General features: G+C 39.0%; 1 protein-coding gene across 1 annotated transcript in view; it reads left to right on the plus strand.

Moving 5' to 3' along the window:
- Positions 1–16,923, plus strand: part of LIX1 (limb and CNS expressed 1) — a 51,400-nt gene that overhangs the window by 17,010 nt on the left and 17,467 nt on the right. Inside the window, exon 2 of the mRNA XM_032275663.1 lies at positions 1,517–1,680. Within this exon, the coding sequence (XP_032131554.1) occupies positions 1,517–1,680 (164 nt within the window). The remainder of the gene's footprint in view (positions 1–1,516; positions 1,681–16,923) is intronic.

Genomic DNA, 16,923 nt, shown 5'->3' on the forward strand with positions numbered 1-16,923 from the left:
TAAGGAAAAAGTAGATGGGTTGGTTTAGATAACTTCAAGCCCAATCAAGGATCCTGGATTATGGGCATAGCTGGAACCACGAGCTTAAACTATGTCATCAGAACTTGGCCCTTCTCCATCTCTTTACTCAACCCTTCTCTGTTCTGTCTTCTCAGAAGATTTTCTTCTTGCTCGGGCTTTGCCATGCTTATCTCCTACTGCTCCAGAAATCCTACTGAAAAAAGGAAACTTCCAACATTTTCAACATACTCATTGCCTCTAAATGGTTTGTCCATGGCCAGATTTCCATCTTCACCGCTAGAGACTACAATTCTTCAAGGAAAACCTCAGTGCTATTTCTTGTGGGGATAGCACCGAGATTTTCCTTGCACCCTGAGGGACTACAATTCTTCGAGGAAAACTTGGGTGCTATCTCCATAGGAAGGGAAGCGAATGCCAGGCAAGCAAAACCACAGATGTCCTACACTGCTTTCAAACATGTGGTGGGCTCTCCTGTGGATAAGGAAATAAACTTTGAGGCCTCAGAAATGAGAAGTAGACCCTCTGCATGAACCTTACAGGAAAGCAGATTTCAGTTCACTTCAAAAAGGACCTTTCGCAGAACTGTCCGCGGTTGAGACAGGCTGCCTCAGGATGTGGCAAGTACTAGGTCCTTCCACATGTTCAGGTACAGGCCAGATGGGCAGCTGTCAGCAATGCTGGCAAGGAATTCCTGCATTAGGCAGAGCTTTGCCTACATGACCTGTAAGGTCACTTTTGACTCTACAATTCTATTATCCTTGTTAATTTCTACGATTTAATTTGCAGTACAGGATAAACAAACCAACCTAATTTGATCTGGAACTTCTGCAGGCTATCACAGGTCATTTAATCTAAAACATATGGCTCTAGCCATTACTATGTTTTCTGAAATACTTGAACAGACCTTGTTCTTAACAAGGTCTTCATGTTATTAGTTTCACTCATGGATTTTTCCAGCCTCCTGCTTATTCCACAATTGCCTTTCATTCTTGTTTAGATTGTGGTGAAAGGAGCATAAAAGAGTTTCTGACTTTCTTTCTTAAATCTTTGCAGGCTTAAGAATCTATGAGAAATAAGAGAGAGGACCATAGATAATCACAGCTCTGGATAAAGTCTATTAAGACAAATGTTCAAAGCAGAATGAGATTTTAAAATTTTTATATTAAAAATTAATTTATAGAGTAGATATGAAATACTGTTATATTGTTTTAATTAGGGTACCAAAACCACTTCTTGAGTCTTACTCATTAAGAAATAAACACATTTGCATTTGTATAAATCACAGGTTTGATTTGTATATTGTAACATACTTTAAATATATTTAAATAAATTACATTCTTTCACAGCCGAAAGCACTCCTGCTATCCACACACCATGCTCTGTTTAAACTGGAACTGTCATGCTACAGAATCCAGCCCGCAAATAAATAAAATTTTGGTTTTGCACCAGAGTATGTCCATCCTTAATAACTGATTGTGTTTCTTGTCTTTTCTAGTGAATGTTGTATCAATGTTACAGGAATTCTGGGAAAGCAAGCAGCAGCAGAGGGCTGCATTCCCAAGTGAAGGCATGGTGGTCTACGAGTCACTGCCAGCTCCTGGCCCTCCCTTTGTGAGTTATGTGACCCTCCCAGGGGGAAGCTGTTTTGGCAACTTTCAGGTAAGAAGTAGCCATTAATTTGTCAATGAACTTTGCCAAGTTCATTGGGTTAAAATAGAGTAAATCTTTTTGTAAAATGGTAGCATTATAAGTTTTCTTGGATATAGTAAACAAAGTTGTACCATAATCTATGAATGAAGACAAAGCGAAAGGAACTTCTAAATTTGCCAATCTCCTTTATAAATATCCTTTTAATTGAGTAAATTATTCCTCAATTTTCATTAAGTAGCAAAGAAGTTTTGTTTCTTGCTTATGGATACCATCAAACTCATAAGCAATCAAGTTTCTCTCTTAGTTTGTCAACTAAAAAGCCCAAAGCCACATTTTCAGGTTATTTTTTTGTAGTGTAAGTCTGCAGAACTTAATGTCACATAACTTTTAAGACTAACTTCATATCTGATACTATTTGTATTTTTACGTTTATGCTCCCTTTAAACATATTAACTCACTCATTTATTGTATCCTGTTACCGAGTGTATCTGTCTTACATGGCTTCAAATCCTTCATTGGGTGACGGAAGGGTATAATTTAATAAGCAGACCTACAAACCTATGCTGCCTATGGGAAGCCAAAGAAGGATTCACAGGGAATATAAATGTGAACTGAGGCATTCAGTTGATAATATCTTGGCCAATGGGAAAAGGGAATGGCATTCTTAGTATAGGGAACCACAGCATTTTCAGAATTAGGGAGGCGTAAATGTCAATGTGTGTGGCAAGGAACCATGGAAGAAGACAGGTCGGCACTCACATCGAATCCTAAGAGATCTTCACACTTTGCAAAGCAGTGCAGATTTTATTCTACATAAAATCAGAACCCTTGAAGGTTTCTGAGCAGAAGAGTCATATATTCAAATGTACTTAAGAAAGATGTCTTGTGTCACAGCATGAAGATGCTTTGGATTTAAATGATTTAAATGGCTGAGAGGCTGACAGTGATGAGTGCCCGTGGAGACAAGCTGCACACACAGTAGGTTCCAGAGGTAAAGGTGAAGGGACTTAGTTAGATGATACTTTCATGCCTAATGAAGTCTCTTCACCTTCACCTTTGCCAGTAGTCAGCCCCGGCTTTGGCCACAGGGTGGGGAACACAGGAGAAGGTGGAGCGGGTATGTGAAAGGTGAGGATGAAGTCAGTATGAAGTGCCTAGAAGCCAAACAGAGAAGAGAAATTGCCCTCTCCCCTTCCATCTCCCCCCAAAAAAAGTAGGACCTGAAGTTCAAGTAAGAGATGTGGGGTGAACTTCCACATTTCTAAGCTGAAGCCACAGCTGCAAGCGCCACTGCCAAGTGAGAACGTGTGGTATGAGAAGATGATCAAGGAATGCTCTTAGGAAGAGGGTTTTTTGGGGGTAGGGGAAATAAAAGGAGAAAAATTTCTCCACAAAGCCCAAAGATTGCCCAGAAAGAGACACAGAACCAGAAGAAGGAATTTATGGAAACTAAGAGATATGACATCTTGAGACTGAGGATGCAGTGAACAGGGGTCAGCCACAGTACAGATGTCCAATGAGATGATTCCATTGACTGTGATGAATGTGAGATCTTTATTAACCTTCCAAAAAGTAATGCCAATGGAGAAAGTGAAATACAAATTAGATCACAGTAGATTACAGTTGTTAGAGTAAAATAGGGGCTTAGAAATAGAGACAGTGTCCTTCAATAAGGATTCAGAGGGCTCCTTCCTACTCTTGTGGTCAGCACCTCTTGTGAAAATAGGACAACCTTGCCTATTGTCCAGTGGGGAGTTCTGGTCAAACTGAGATCAGTGGCTTCCAGACATCCAAGCCATAATTAAAGCTGAGAAGGACAACTAAGGCTGAGCCACTGAATATTCAGTTCTCAAATAGCCTGCAAATATAGGCCAGAATCAATAAGATGAGCTGCTCTTAGAATATAAAATTTAAAAAAAAAATGTTCCAAGATTGAATCAAGATGGAGTGGACTTAGCACATTCTTCAAACTCTTTTCAAGTCTGAAATTCCCTAAAAGATCAAAGACATGTTTTAAAATAAGTAAATTCACAATAGTGCTAGGCAAGAAGAAAGGGTGCCATTGGAAGAGATGAACTTTGAGCCACTTCTGGGAGATCAGAGTATTAGGGGCAAAGATGCCACAGTCTAAACATATATAGGAGAAATGTACTGTGAAAGTAAAGAATAACTAGAGAAACTCCAGGATCACATTAACAAATGCAAAGAGCAGGAGGTGTTCCTGGGATAATTGTAAGGCAAATCAAAGAACTGCTTTCAAAACTTCCGACCCATCCAGCCAGTGAGGTGTTGACTTCCCAACTCTGAACAGTAGTCAGCAGTGGATTTTTACCTTTGGTGGATGAAAGTGAATTGATGAGGATGATTTGAATGCGGGTATAGAAGCCTCAGAACAGAGCCTGATGTAACCCTAGACACCAAAGACAAGGATGAGAGGCAGCGAAGAGGAAAGAAAGGAAAGAACATTGAGGAAGATGTTCTCCAACCCACGTGTGCCTGCAGGTCCGTTATCGAGCATCCTAAGGCGAAGTCTGCCAGCCAACACACCCCACTCAACATGAAGCACCCCAGCAATCCTCTCATTCAGAGGAGACCCACTAGGGAAACAGACATTCTCAAGCATAGAGAAAGGTTTTGTCAACCACCTAAATTAATGTACTTGTTTGTCCATGCATGTCAATGAACTTAAGATCACCAAACATTTGAGGAAAAACAAATGCATAAGAGAAAAGACCAAAGGCAAGCAAACAAAAGAACAAAATGATTCAAGCAGCACAGAATATAAAAGAGTATTACAGTTAATATCCTCAGAAAATTTTGAGAGGATATTTATCTCTAAAACAGCTATTAAAAGGGAGCAAGCAGGGCACAAGAAAATTAAATGATTGCCAAATTAGAACAATAAGGATAAGGAATTAAAGAGGAGCAAATAGAGGAGAGGACATAGACAGACAAATTAGTAAGGAAATACTAAGTAAAGTCTTCTAGAACTTAGAGCAAAAAGACAGAGATGGAAGAAGACAGTACAGGAGACATGCAGATAACTTCTGGAGGTAAACATCAATTTGATAATAGCTCTAGAAAGAGACAAAGGAAATAGGGGGGAGGAAATAAATAACAGAGGCAATTTTCTTTGCGTTAAAGAAAAGCATTGCCAAATTGAAATGGTCCACCATCTTCCAAGCAGAATCATAAGCAAGAAAAGCACAGCTCTGTGGTTATGTGGGACTTAGAGATAGCATTCTGCTTAAAAGGTAAATCAAGGGACTTTTTTTGATACTGTATATGTACAGTATCTATTTTTAAAATTAGAGTGAACATATACATAGCTTTAGGGAAATGTTAGGGAAGCTAATGAAATGGGACAAAAACCGGCAAACTTGGTTAACAAAATCAAAAACTGTTGCTTTGAAAAGACAAATAAGAAAGATCTTTGGCATTTCTGATTAAGGAAAAAAGACATGCCACACTAAGCATGAAAGAGAGGATATCATCACAGAAGTGTAATGTAAGAATACTATATAAATCATTATTTATCAAAACACGAAAACTTAGATGATATGGACTACTTTATGGGAACTCTTTACAGTCTTTGCAACTCTTCTTTTAGCATAACATTTATTTCAAAATAAAAAGTAAAAAAGGGGGGCTTCAATCACTCCCTATTACTTTCTTATTAAAGCCTAAATTCCTTACTCTGGCAATAAAGACTCTACAGCTGGTTCAACTTTGGCTTCCAGTTTTGTCTCCCAGATTTCCTCTTCTGACATTGATGCTTCTGCCTAACTGTTTCTCATGCATGTCTTGACCTCTTCTAACCATTCCCATACTCACATTGAGATCTACTTAGGAAATGCTATTGCCACCTTCTCTTCATGTCAAAACACTGCCATTCTCCCAGGACTCCACAAAAACGTCATGTTCTCCACAAGTTTTCTCTGAATCTCCCTGATGGAACTGTCTGCTTCCTCTGATTTCCCAAAGCAGTGTTCTCTGTTTCTCTACTAGGCTTAATGCTTTCTACCGTATGCTCAAGTTCCCTATGTGCATGTTCTTTCCCTATCATGAAATGTAAGTTCCAGGAATGTGGTGTATATCCTTATGTTCCCCATGACCTCAAGCACTGTGTTTTGCATATCGTGCATAAAGTGCCTAATAAATTGTGTTAAAAGAGCAGCCAAATGAATGAATAACAAATCCAAATAATAAATGAAGTTAAATGGTTGTCCATTCTTGTATGTAACCAATAATCAGCTAAGATTTTCCCCTAACTCTGCAAGATAGTGGGCTAGGAAGGAAAAGTCAGTAACAATAAAATCAGCTGATACTATTTTGTTCATATCTGTGTTTAAAGTTGTGAAAATGGATGAATCTAAAAGTATTGATGAAAAAGACCTTCTAATTCTCTCTGGATTTAATGTATGCATAGCAACTTTTTCCCTACCCAACTCTTAGGACCACGAATAACCAAGATTTGGCAGTACTCATACCCAGGCATGCGTTATATTTGTTCATACATTCATTATGCTCTATCTGGAACATAATGCATTTGACAGATTGGTGAATAGATCTAGGAAATATGAGTGTAAGAAATTCTAGTGTTCTTGTTTTTGTTTTTGCTACCTGGAGAAGTATAAATTTTTGTATCATCTCATAAATTTTGACCCAAAATGATAGCACCTCCCGTAGGCGATAAATTCAACATCCTCCTGTGGTCTTAAAAAAAAAAAAGAAATAGGAAACAAAATGAAAAACTGAACACTTCAGCAGGGAGGCCTCTGGGTGATTTCTCTGATCATTTTAGGGTCCCCTTTTTCCTTATGTTTAAATCATCATATTTTAAGGTCCTCAGGAGGATTGTTAACATCTTTGCTTAAAAAGATCCAGAATTTCCTGAATCAAACATGTTTTGAAAATGTGTTTAGGTGGTTGGCTGCCAAATCTGGCCCCTTCACCCATTTGGCCCTCTAAAATATGACTTGAGAAGGAAAACCAAGCGGGAAAAGAGAAAAAAAAATTTTTTCCTAAAGCAATGTACTTACACTTTTCTTTGTCAGTTCAGAAACCATCTTAAATGCTATTTTCACCATATAACATTTCATCATGTTTTTGCCAGCAGTTGGAAGGTAAGAGCCTACATGCTCATTCCTGCAATGCCTTTCACATAATCAAATGTCACCCCTGTGCACTGCAAATCATTTCACCATGGATTATTAATGCCAAGACCATGTGCTGAAACATGGAGAAACCATTATGCCAGCAGTAGCCTTCTTACTGAGCTATGGACGTCACCACCAATGGTGCCAAGTAATTGAAAATACTTGAAGTGGAGTATGGGACTGGATTGTAGGACTAATCCCTCTGGTTTCAGGCAGTTTCATGAAAGCTGTAAGAGATTGTGCTCATTCATTCTTTAGGAAAGTGGTATTCAGACTGAACTTTAGTTTTCTGATTAATCAAAGGAAAGCAGTCCAGTCAAAGGCCCTGATGGACACAAACCACTGGTTTTTATGCAAAGAAGTCTCTCACTGAAGTAAATGGGAAGCTTGTGTCCATGAAAGCTAATTAAAGAATTTTCATTTAGCCTTGACACCACAACCTGTAAAAAACAGAAACAGAGAAAGAAAGAACAAAAGAGAAAAAGAATGAGAGAGCAGCCACAGCCCTGCTGTTAGACCATGCCTTCATAAACTACTGCAGGATAGAAAAAGAGAAGTGAAAACAAAATTTCATTTCTGAATTTATAAACAACAAGTAAAATAATCTGATTAAAATTATTTTTTCAGAAGTTGTATTGAAACACATTAGTACTTATGGATCTTTTATAAATAGAAATCATCTTCTAATATTATAAGCATTAAGTATTTCATGTTATTTCAGTCATATTTTCTTCATGCCACTTTTGTCTAGGCAGTTAATCCTTCCCTAGCCACGTATTACTACCATGAAAACTCGCAGTAATTTCCATTTTTTTTACAATAGAGCAATGCAAGGGCCATCAGATCCACGTCTGGCTCCCCTCTTGATGAACTCAGAAGGAAAGCCACTGATTGTTGCAGCAGCTGTTTTTGCTTCCAAATCCAAAAGGGGAACTTGAGTATTTTATCTTATTTTATATTTTGATTTAAAGTTTTTGTGATTCAAGTTTTGCTTTCAACTCAGTGACATGGTCTTCCACATAGAGTCTGCTGGAATGACTTCAATTAATGAATTTCATTCTTATTTTGAGTAAAACGCAAAAATTTTCTTGAACATAGTACTAGAGCATGTGATTATTTATGGGCATGAATTATGATTGAATAAAAAAATGCCCTCTGGCAAAAACATTGATGTGATAGCTCAATCTATCTGGAGTGTGAGGCACCTATTCTTTGGGGCATTATATCTTTTTCACATAAGTATTTCGTTGTTGTTAAAATGGCTTCACAGAAAATAAGTACAGGTATTAGACAACAGGTTCTGGTACTTAGGCTAGTTGAATAATGCCAGGCTCGAGCAAGTTGAGACACTGAGTTTTTCCATAGGTAAACTGCTGATTGACTTTCTTTCCCCCATTTGTAACCAATGTTTGGGGCTGCAAAATAGTGAGATGTGGGGTAGAACACAGCACAGATGAGCTCCTTGCAAACCTGTCTCTAAAAGGCAATGAATTCATTGGATGGGTTTTGATTTTTATGCCAATCTGGTTTTCAAACCAAAGCTGTTGCCTATGACGATACCCAGAAAACCTGTTTTTCCAAGGATCATACAGCCTTAAACAAGGTTAGGATTTTGTTTCATTTTAGTTACTTAAGGCAGTAAGCACACTTCGCCTGCATTATTGGACATAAAAATGCATTTTATACTTTCAGGCATTAAATGAGTCTTCTCAAAGTCCAGGGAATTAAAAGTACATTTAAATCACAATAAACTAAGTTTATAAAATTAAGTTTTTCCCAGGAGAGAATGACTAAGACAAAATTTGATTAATTCATACACTCGACTAAACGGAATCGTAATGCTCTTTTTGCTGAGTATTAAATAAGGTCTGGCCTTGACATTCCATATCCCAAATAGAGATTTAGTTCCTGCTATAAACTTGAGACTATTGCCCAGCACTAATGCTGTTTTAATGCCTAGTATTTCTATTTGAAATTATCCATGACCTCTTCTATGCCTCTAGGGTGGTATACCTTGACTCAGATGGACGACATGCTATGCAATGTAACTTAACTTCTAAAGAAGGTATTTCCTGGTGGAAATCTCCACAGGAAAGCATCCTGTTTTATAACTAATGAGACCCAAAGATGGGAAGGTTAGTTATAACCATTCGAAAGTCATATGTCAGCTAATTATCAGAACTTAATGACTTGCCCATGAAATTGGGAGTGCATATTGTTTTAATGAGACCCTTTATTTATTCCCCAGCCTCCTTCCCTAACTTTAATCTGTTTCTTTTTTATATTAAGCAAAGTGAATAGAAATGCTTGACCTCCAAATATAGAATGTAGTGAAAGAAATGCTTAGGAAAGGCCCCATGGTAAATAAAGACTTTGGACTATCTCCACAGGAGTCTCCCAGCCCCTAGTTCATTAACTTTAGAAAGATGCTCACTGGCTCGGTGAGTGGCTGAGTGGGGAAGAAAGTCTGACTCCATCTCTCCCTACCTCCCCTTCCATCCCTCTTATGCAATCAGAGCCAAGTCCTTTCACATCAAAGCAACTATAAAAATAAACCCAAATCTTGAGCCCTGATCAATTCATCTTGTCTTCACCTTAACTTGAAAAAAGAAAAAGCATAGAAGAAAAAAAGGAAAGGAAAAGAATAAAACCTCAAGGAGCAAAGCACAACATAGACTTGTAATAGTTACCAGGGATCTTGGTCTAGGTATGCGTGTAGAATAGCGTTGCGGCAGAGGTAAACCAGAAGGCCAGGTGGTTTATATTATAAAAATAACATTCTGACCCACCATGTGCATGAAACATTTCTTTCAGTTGACAGGAACTGGTGAGTTTTCTCTGAAAATTGGACTCCCAGAGCAGTCCCCTCCCCCACACCTAGCTAAGACCCCCATCCCCAGCACACACAGGGCTCTAAATTGTTCCCAACATACTTGCAGCCAGCCTGACCTATGGATAGACACGATATTAACTTGGGTGACTGAGTTCCAGCGGTTGCCCTTTTTCACATCACCATCTGGAAGGAGAAAAAAATGCTAATATATCCACAATTAGATAAATTGGAACACATGCAAATGTTCATGCCTTGGTCAGGGTAGTCAAGGTTTTAAAGCACTGAAAGGGGTCCATTTGCAGCAGGGCCTGGTTTGTGGCATTCATGCAGAAGGCTTGCTGTCAGGATGAAACTGAGGTGTTGGTGACACTGACCAGAGCTGGCAGGCAGTATGCGCAAACTCTCCAAGTCACTTGCTAAAAGTCAGACTCCAAGTCACAAAAGCAAAATGTTCCCAACCACCTGAATGACAGACCTAACAGCCTAAAGGATTTGGGCAAGAATTCTCACCTCTCACAGGGTCAGTTTATTTGGTTTTGCCACCTGCAAAGACCCAGCTTTGGAAAACCCCTTGGGTGCCATGTGCTGTTGAATGAATGCCACCTAAATAACACTGACCTGCCCTTGACCCCAGTGAGGACAGCACCTTCAGCTTTGAATCTGCAAATAGATACAATCTGTCACATTAGCTATTATATTACTCTTCTTCTTTTTTTAATTCTGCTTCTTACAGACCATGTTTCAACTCCTTGACTACCACTGGGAGGTACCAATAAAAATGTGCCTAAAATGTGTTTTATATGTTTTAGATCTGGAGACCATTTTTCTCCTGATGCCTTTAAAACACATGTATAAATAATTCTAGAAAGTCCGTTGTTTAAGATGGAGAGAAAGTTACTTGTATTGATGTCCTTCAATATGCGTCCCTAAAGAAACCACTGTAGTTGGGATATAAGTACAGTAAAACCTTAGATCATAGAAACAACTACTCAACACGTGTATCCTGCTTATTTTCTAATACAAAGCATAGGAAAAAATCATTAGTCAGATGAGGTCTACCAGGAAAGTTACTGTTTCACATCTGAATTGCTTCAGCTTGACTCAAAGATGGTTCTACAATCAGTAATATACCTACAAATAGTTTTAAAGTATTTTATGAATAATCAATAATAAAACTAAATTCATATTAGGCATTTCTATTTATAACACATGCATGACTACCCAAATTTTATCTCAATTAGTATAAGAACTTCTGTTCATGCTAAATAGCTAACTAGCCGTTATTTTATTTCAGGACAGCCTGCTGGTCAACAAATTAATCTTGGCTGAATCTTGACATTACATAGTGTGACACCCTGGAAAATAATCCTAGAAGAAATAAAAACTGCCAAGCATAAAAGTTAAATTAAGACCTCAGTTAGTTAAGTCAGCAGCGCTTAAGTACTTTCTAAGGATCGAATTTTAGAAGAACTATCATAAAAGACTTTTTAAAAACCTGAACGCTACTTTCCTTGACTCTTGGGTAGAAGCGGTTTCTCTAATGAGAAATTAGCACTTCTGATGTTAGCAGAAGTGGCTTTAAAATGAAGACAATGAAGCTTCTGCAGAGGCTCCTTGTAAGTCACAATGCCAACTTTTTTTATTTTTAATTTCATATTGTTTTTCTTTTTCTTTTTTTTTTTTTTTTTGAGACGGAGTTTCACTCATGTTACCCAGGCTGGAGTGCAATGGCGCAATCTCGGCTCACCGCAACCTCCGCCTCCTGGGTTCAGGCAATTCTCCCGCCCCAGCCTCCTGAATAGCTGGGATTACAGGCCCGCACCACCATGCCCAGCTAATTTTTTGTATTTTTAGTAGAGACGGGGTTTCACCATGTTGACCAGGATGGTCTCGATCTCTTGACCTCGTGATCCACCCGCCTCGGCCTCCCAAAGGGCTGGGATTACAGGCTTGAGCCACCGCGCCCAGCCCATATTGTTTTTCTTAAACAAGGGCCCCCAAATTGTGTAAGCCTCAGGCCCCAAAAAACTTGATTCTGCCCCTGCCTGTTAGAAATGAGACATGGCAGGGGCAGAGGTTTGGCCAACATTCCTCTAAGAGGAGTCATGGTCCATGTGTGTCAGAATCAACTGGAAATCTTATGATATGCAGATCCCCCACCATGATACAGCTCAAGAGATTCTGATTCAGTAGTCAGCTTAGGGCTCAGGAATGCACATGTTTAAGAAGTTTCTGGGTAATTGTACTATGAACACTAAAGTCTTCGAACTATTGATCCAAACTCCTGGCCTAGGCTTGGCAGTAATCTTCATAGTATACTTGATAGAGTCCTGGTGGTTTGTTGGTCATCTAAATTTATGATAACATACAGAGCCAAAATGAGCTGGTTTTGGGGGGAATTTTTTATTCATCAGAGCTGGGGAAGTTTATTCTTTGTTTCATTTATTTATTTTCGGAATTTTAGTCAGATAAGGTCTCACTACATTGCCCAGGCTGGTCTCAAACTCCATAGCCCAAGTGATCCTCCAGCCTCAGCCTCCCAAAGTGCTGGGATTACAGATATGAGCTACCATGCCCAGCGAGGGAAGTTTAATTTAAATGACTTTTACTCTTGAAGAGCTAGCAATACGTCTTGAAATGTTGAGCAACCTTACATGGTAGAATTCCAAAATCTCTTGGTCCCGTACTTAATCAAGATAGTACTTCTGGTTAGAAGGAAGATTCTTCCTACAGGGTAACATTTGATCTCTGGTCTAGTCACAGCTGGCCTTTCTACTTCCATTTGCCTTTTCCCTAAAGTCCAGGAAAGCAACCAAAGAAGAACAATAGGAGGGATGAGGATATTGAGATAATTTCAGCATCTTCCCGTCCTCAATGAGTACCACATCCCCACAGTGTACTGATCTTCCCTGGCCTTTTCTTCTAAATGAAGTCAAGTTTGTCACTGGAGGAGATATCCTTGTGACAAAGGATATAAGATAAGGTCTTATATCCTTTATAGTCTTATATCAAAATGACCCATAAAAGAGCAAAGTTGAAGCTTTGTCTAAAATACTGTATTGATTTAGGGACTGCTATGTGACCTTAGGCAAATTATATATCCTCTTTATTCCAAAGTGGGTGGCCATTTCTATGAAGAGCAAAATAGCAAAGTGGTTAAATATCTGGACTCTCAAGTCAGACAGACCTGAGGGTAAATCTTGTTTTGTTCACGTCTTAAGGTGTGTGACCTTGGGATATACAACCTCTTTAAGCCTCTATCTCCTCACCTGCAAAATAAGGATAATAAAAAACCAACTTTATAGGATTGTTGTGGTAACAACGTGTGATAATAAACAGAAAGTGCTCAGCATAGTGCCAAGCACATAGTGCCAGCAATGCAGATTCCTTTCATTGAGACTTCTTAATTGTCCGTGGTGAGCAAAGCCTTTGTATTAGTTATCTATTGCTGTATAACAAATTGCCTGAAAACTTACAAACATTTACTGTCTTGCACAGTTTCCGAGGATCAGGGATCTGGAAGCAGCTTAGCTGAGTGGTTTTGACTCAAGGTCTTCTAGAAGGAGGTTGCTTTTGGTAAGCTGTCAGCTGGAGCTGCAGTCATTTGAAGGCTTGCTCAGGCCTGGAGGATCAGCTTCCAGTCTTACTCAGATGGCTGCTGGCAGAAGGCTTTGGTTATCTGCCGTGTGTGCCTTACTATGGGACTGCTCATAACATGGCAGTTGCCTTTCCCCAAGCCAGTAACTTTTCTCCTTGGTTCCACTTCTCTTCTTTTAGAAAAAAAGGCAAGTGGGACCAAGATGGAAGCCATCTTTTATAGCCTAGTATGGGAAGATATATGCCATCACTTCTACCATATTCTATTGGTCACATAAACGAACCCTGGTGCAGTATAGGGGAGGACTACACAAGGGTGTGAATGCCGGGGCCAGGGGTCACTGGGGAATCTTACAAACTACCTACCACTGCCTTTGCATAGTTTTCCTGAGCAATGCCATGGTCACTCTTTTTCTTTTTTACTTTTAATTTTAGATCAGAGCCAGGAGGCTTTGAAATGATTATAGTGGTTTATAGTCTACCAGCAAATGAAAGGCATCTGAACATCAAGATAAATGTCTGAGTGAGGTCTGCTGGCCACTCGGAAAGCATGTGGCTCCACACGCCTAAGAAATCCACAGCTGACTTTAGTAAAATCTGGCCTATTAAATATCCCAGCTCTGCACTTTCACAAAGTGCAAAGGACAGAAGTTGTCTTTCTATATTAACAAGTAAGAATGGTTAACAGAAAAGACACGGTTTACAAATCTATATTTATGATTAGGGCCTGGTTGAAAAATAGCAAGAATAAACTGTATAACTTGGGAAGTATAAGTCTAGCAGGAAGTTACTTTGAAATAACATCATACTTCACTCGCTCCCCAATTGATGTCTTTGACGACTGGTTTGGGCTCATCCATAAAATGTCCTGTCACTTACCGTATTTTATTTTCTGACAGTTTCCCACTGTTTGATAGTAACTTTAACAGTGCCTGTTCTTACAGCAACATTCACATTCTGATTTAGATTGCAACCAAGTAGATCGTCATTTGGCTAAATTTCTTCCCCACGTAAAGGTCATTATGGGTTGAGAGGGCCCATTAAAAGATCCCTAGAGAAAAATACGCAGCCCTTACTGGCTGGGATTTGTAGTTCCAGAATTTAGAAGAAAGCGGCTGGTTAACATTATAGACATTTTGAAGTACTTGTCTTTCAGAAATGCCAAGAACAATAGCAAGAAAAGCCCTTTGATGGCTCAGAATTTATTTTATTTTATGTACTTATTAATTGGAACACTTTCTCCCCATTTTAAGCAAAGATTCTGTACATTGAAACAATAAAATAAGCATAGACATATGTCTGCTTTAAAATCATGATATTGGTTAGGTCTCCGTAGTCCTTTTTCATGCTTTCTAAGTTAAGGCTCTTCTGTTCTCTCAGCCGGGCTACACTTTGATCTCGGAGCAGTGCTATTTGGTTGTAAACGTATGTGGCGCTTTTGATCTAGTACTTAGCTGGTCTTATTTAAAATAGATAGCTTCTTTTATCTAACTAGTGTTTACTAGGTCTCTCTCTCCATAAAAGATGGTTTAAATTGCTATTATTTAGATAGAAGTTGTTTCTGAAGAGTGCCCAGATCTGAATCTAATTCTCTAAATTCTAAAACCCCAAGAGCTCTAGGATAGATTTTGTAAAGCTAAATTCCTATTAAAATGAGCTGTTCCTACAGATGTCAGGTAATACTTGCAAAAACATTTTTAAAGGGGAATGGATTTTTCCAAAGAATTAGTAAACATACCCTACACTCAGGCAAAAATGGTCACCTCAAAGAATCTGAATGCAATGACCAATTATTCCTCTGAAATTCATTAATATATTTTTCTGTTACTAAGTTACACATAACATAGAAGGTTTATTGAAATTGCGCCCATTTAAAAAATAAAAATTATATATCTTTCATTCTTTTCTTTATGAGGATTTCTTGAACATTATGTCCAGTGCTTTAGCAACTTGTTTTTTAGTTTCTTAGGCTGTATTGTTGCTAATTCAGCAAACTAGGCCACAGGATGCAGGAGACAACTAATTCATAGGCTCTGCCTTTAGGGAGCTCACAGCCAGGGGATGGCGGGGGCAGAGCACTGGCAAAGAGTTACAGTGCCATGGGTTCAATGCCTCTCTTTCCCAAGAGTCAGGGAAAGCTTCCTAAAAGAGATGGCACTCAAGCTTTAGTGAAAGATTGGTGACCCAATGTCTTATAAATTTTCAGCCAAGCCCATAACACAAAGCTAATCTGTCTTGTCAAAATCATCCTGGTTTCATACACGTCGCCTAAAACTTGGAAGAGGTCTAAACTTTGAATGGCCTTGCTCTCTAAAGCTTCCCCCAAATCCTTCTTGCTTGTTACTCAACACCAAGAAAAAAAAAGCCCAACTACTTTCCACACTCATTCTGGAACTTCAGCTCCATTCTTCATTCAAATGCTATATAGAAAATCACTCTTTTGTTATGAGTGATTTTTTGTTGTTGTTCTAAGTTATAATATTTTCTTCTGCCTGCCCTTAATTGTTCTGCTTTGTTACACTCTTGGCAAATATTGTTTGGTTGGTTGGCCTTTGTTATTTTTTTGTGTTTAATTCTCCTCAGTGTCATGTTCTTGCCATTTCAAAAGTCTTGTAACTACTTCATCAACACACTCACCATGTACAGCACTCCAAGCTCTGAGCCTGGCTCAGCCAGTGGAGGATGCTCAAGAAATATCCAAAAACAATATGGAGATTCCTTAAAGAACTAATAGTAGAACCACCATTTGATCCAGCAATTCTACTACTGGGTATTTATTTACCCAAAGGAAAAAAAATGTCATTATATGAAAAAGACACGTGCACACTCATGTTTATAGCAGCACAATTTGCAATTGCAAAGCTATGGAACCAACCTAAGTGTCTATCAATCAATGAGTGGATAAAGAAAATGTGGTACATCATGGAATACTACTTAGCCATGTAAATGAACAAAATAATGTCTTTTGCAGCAACTTGGGTGGAGCTGGAGGCCATTATTCTAAGTGGAGTAATTCAGGAATGGAAAAACAAGTATTGTATGTTTTCTCCTATAAGTGGGAGCTAAGCTACGAGGATGCAAAGGCATAAGAATGACATAATAGACTTTGGGGACTTGGGGGAGAAGGTTGGGAGTGGGTGAAGGATAAAAGACTACATAATGGATACAGAATATACTGCTCAGGTGACAGGTACACCAAATTCCCAGAAATCATCACCAAAGAACTTATTCACATAACCAAAAAGCACCTGTATCCAAAACGATTGAAATAAAAAATAAAATAAAAAAGGAAATACACAAGGGGAGGCAGTGGCTCACCCCTGTAATCTCAGCACTTTGGGAGGTCAAGGCGGCTGGATCGCTTGAGCCTAGGAATTTGAGACCAGCCTGGGCAACATAGTGAGACCCTATCTCTATAAAAAATGCAAAAATTAACCAGGCATGGTCCCAAGTACCTGTAGACCCAACTACTCAGGAGGCTGATGGGGGAGGATCACTTGAGCCCAGGAGGTGGAGGTTGCAGTGAGCTAAGATTGCATCACTGCACACAGCCTGGGCCACAGAAGGAGAATTAGTCTTTAAAAACAAAAGTATATGAGGGCTCCTCCCAGGCCTGGGGGCTGGGAGAGGGGGTGGGCAAGAAGTTACCCACAGTCAAGGACA

Source organism: Sapajus apella, unplaced genomic scaffold (genome assembly GCF_009761245.1).
Source record: "Sapajus apella isolate SASKATOON/1434 unplaced genomic scaffold, GSC_monkey_1.0 scaffold1, whole genome shotgun sequence".
Classification (NCBI taxonomy): Eukaryota; Metazoa; Chordata; class Mammalia; order Primates; family Cebidae; genus Sapajus; species Sapajus apella.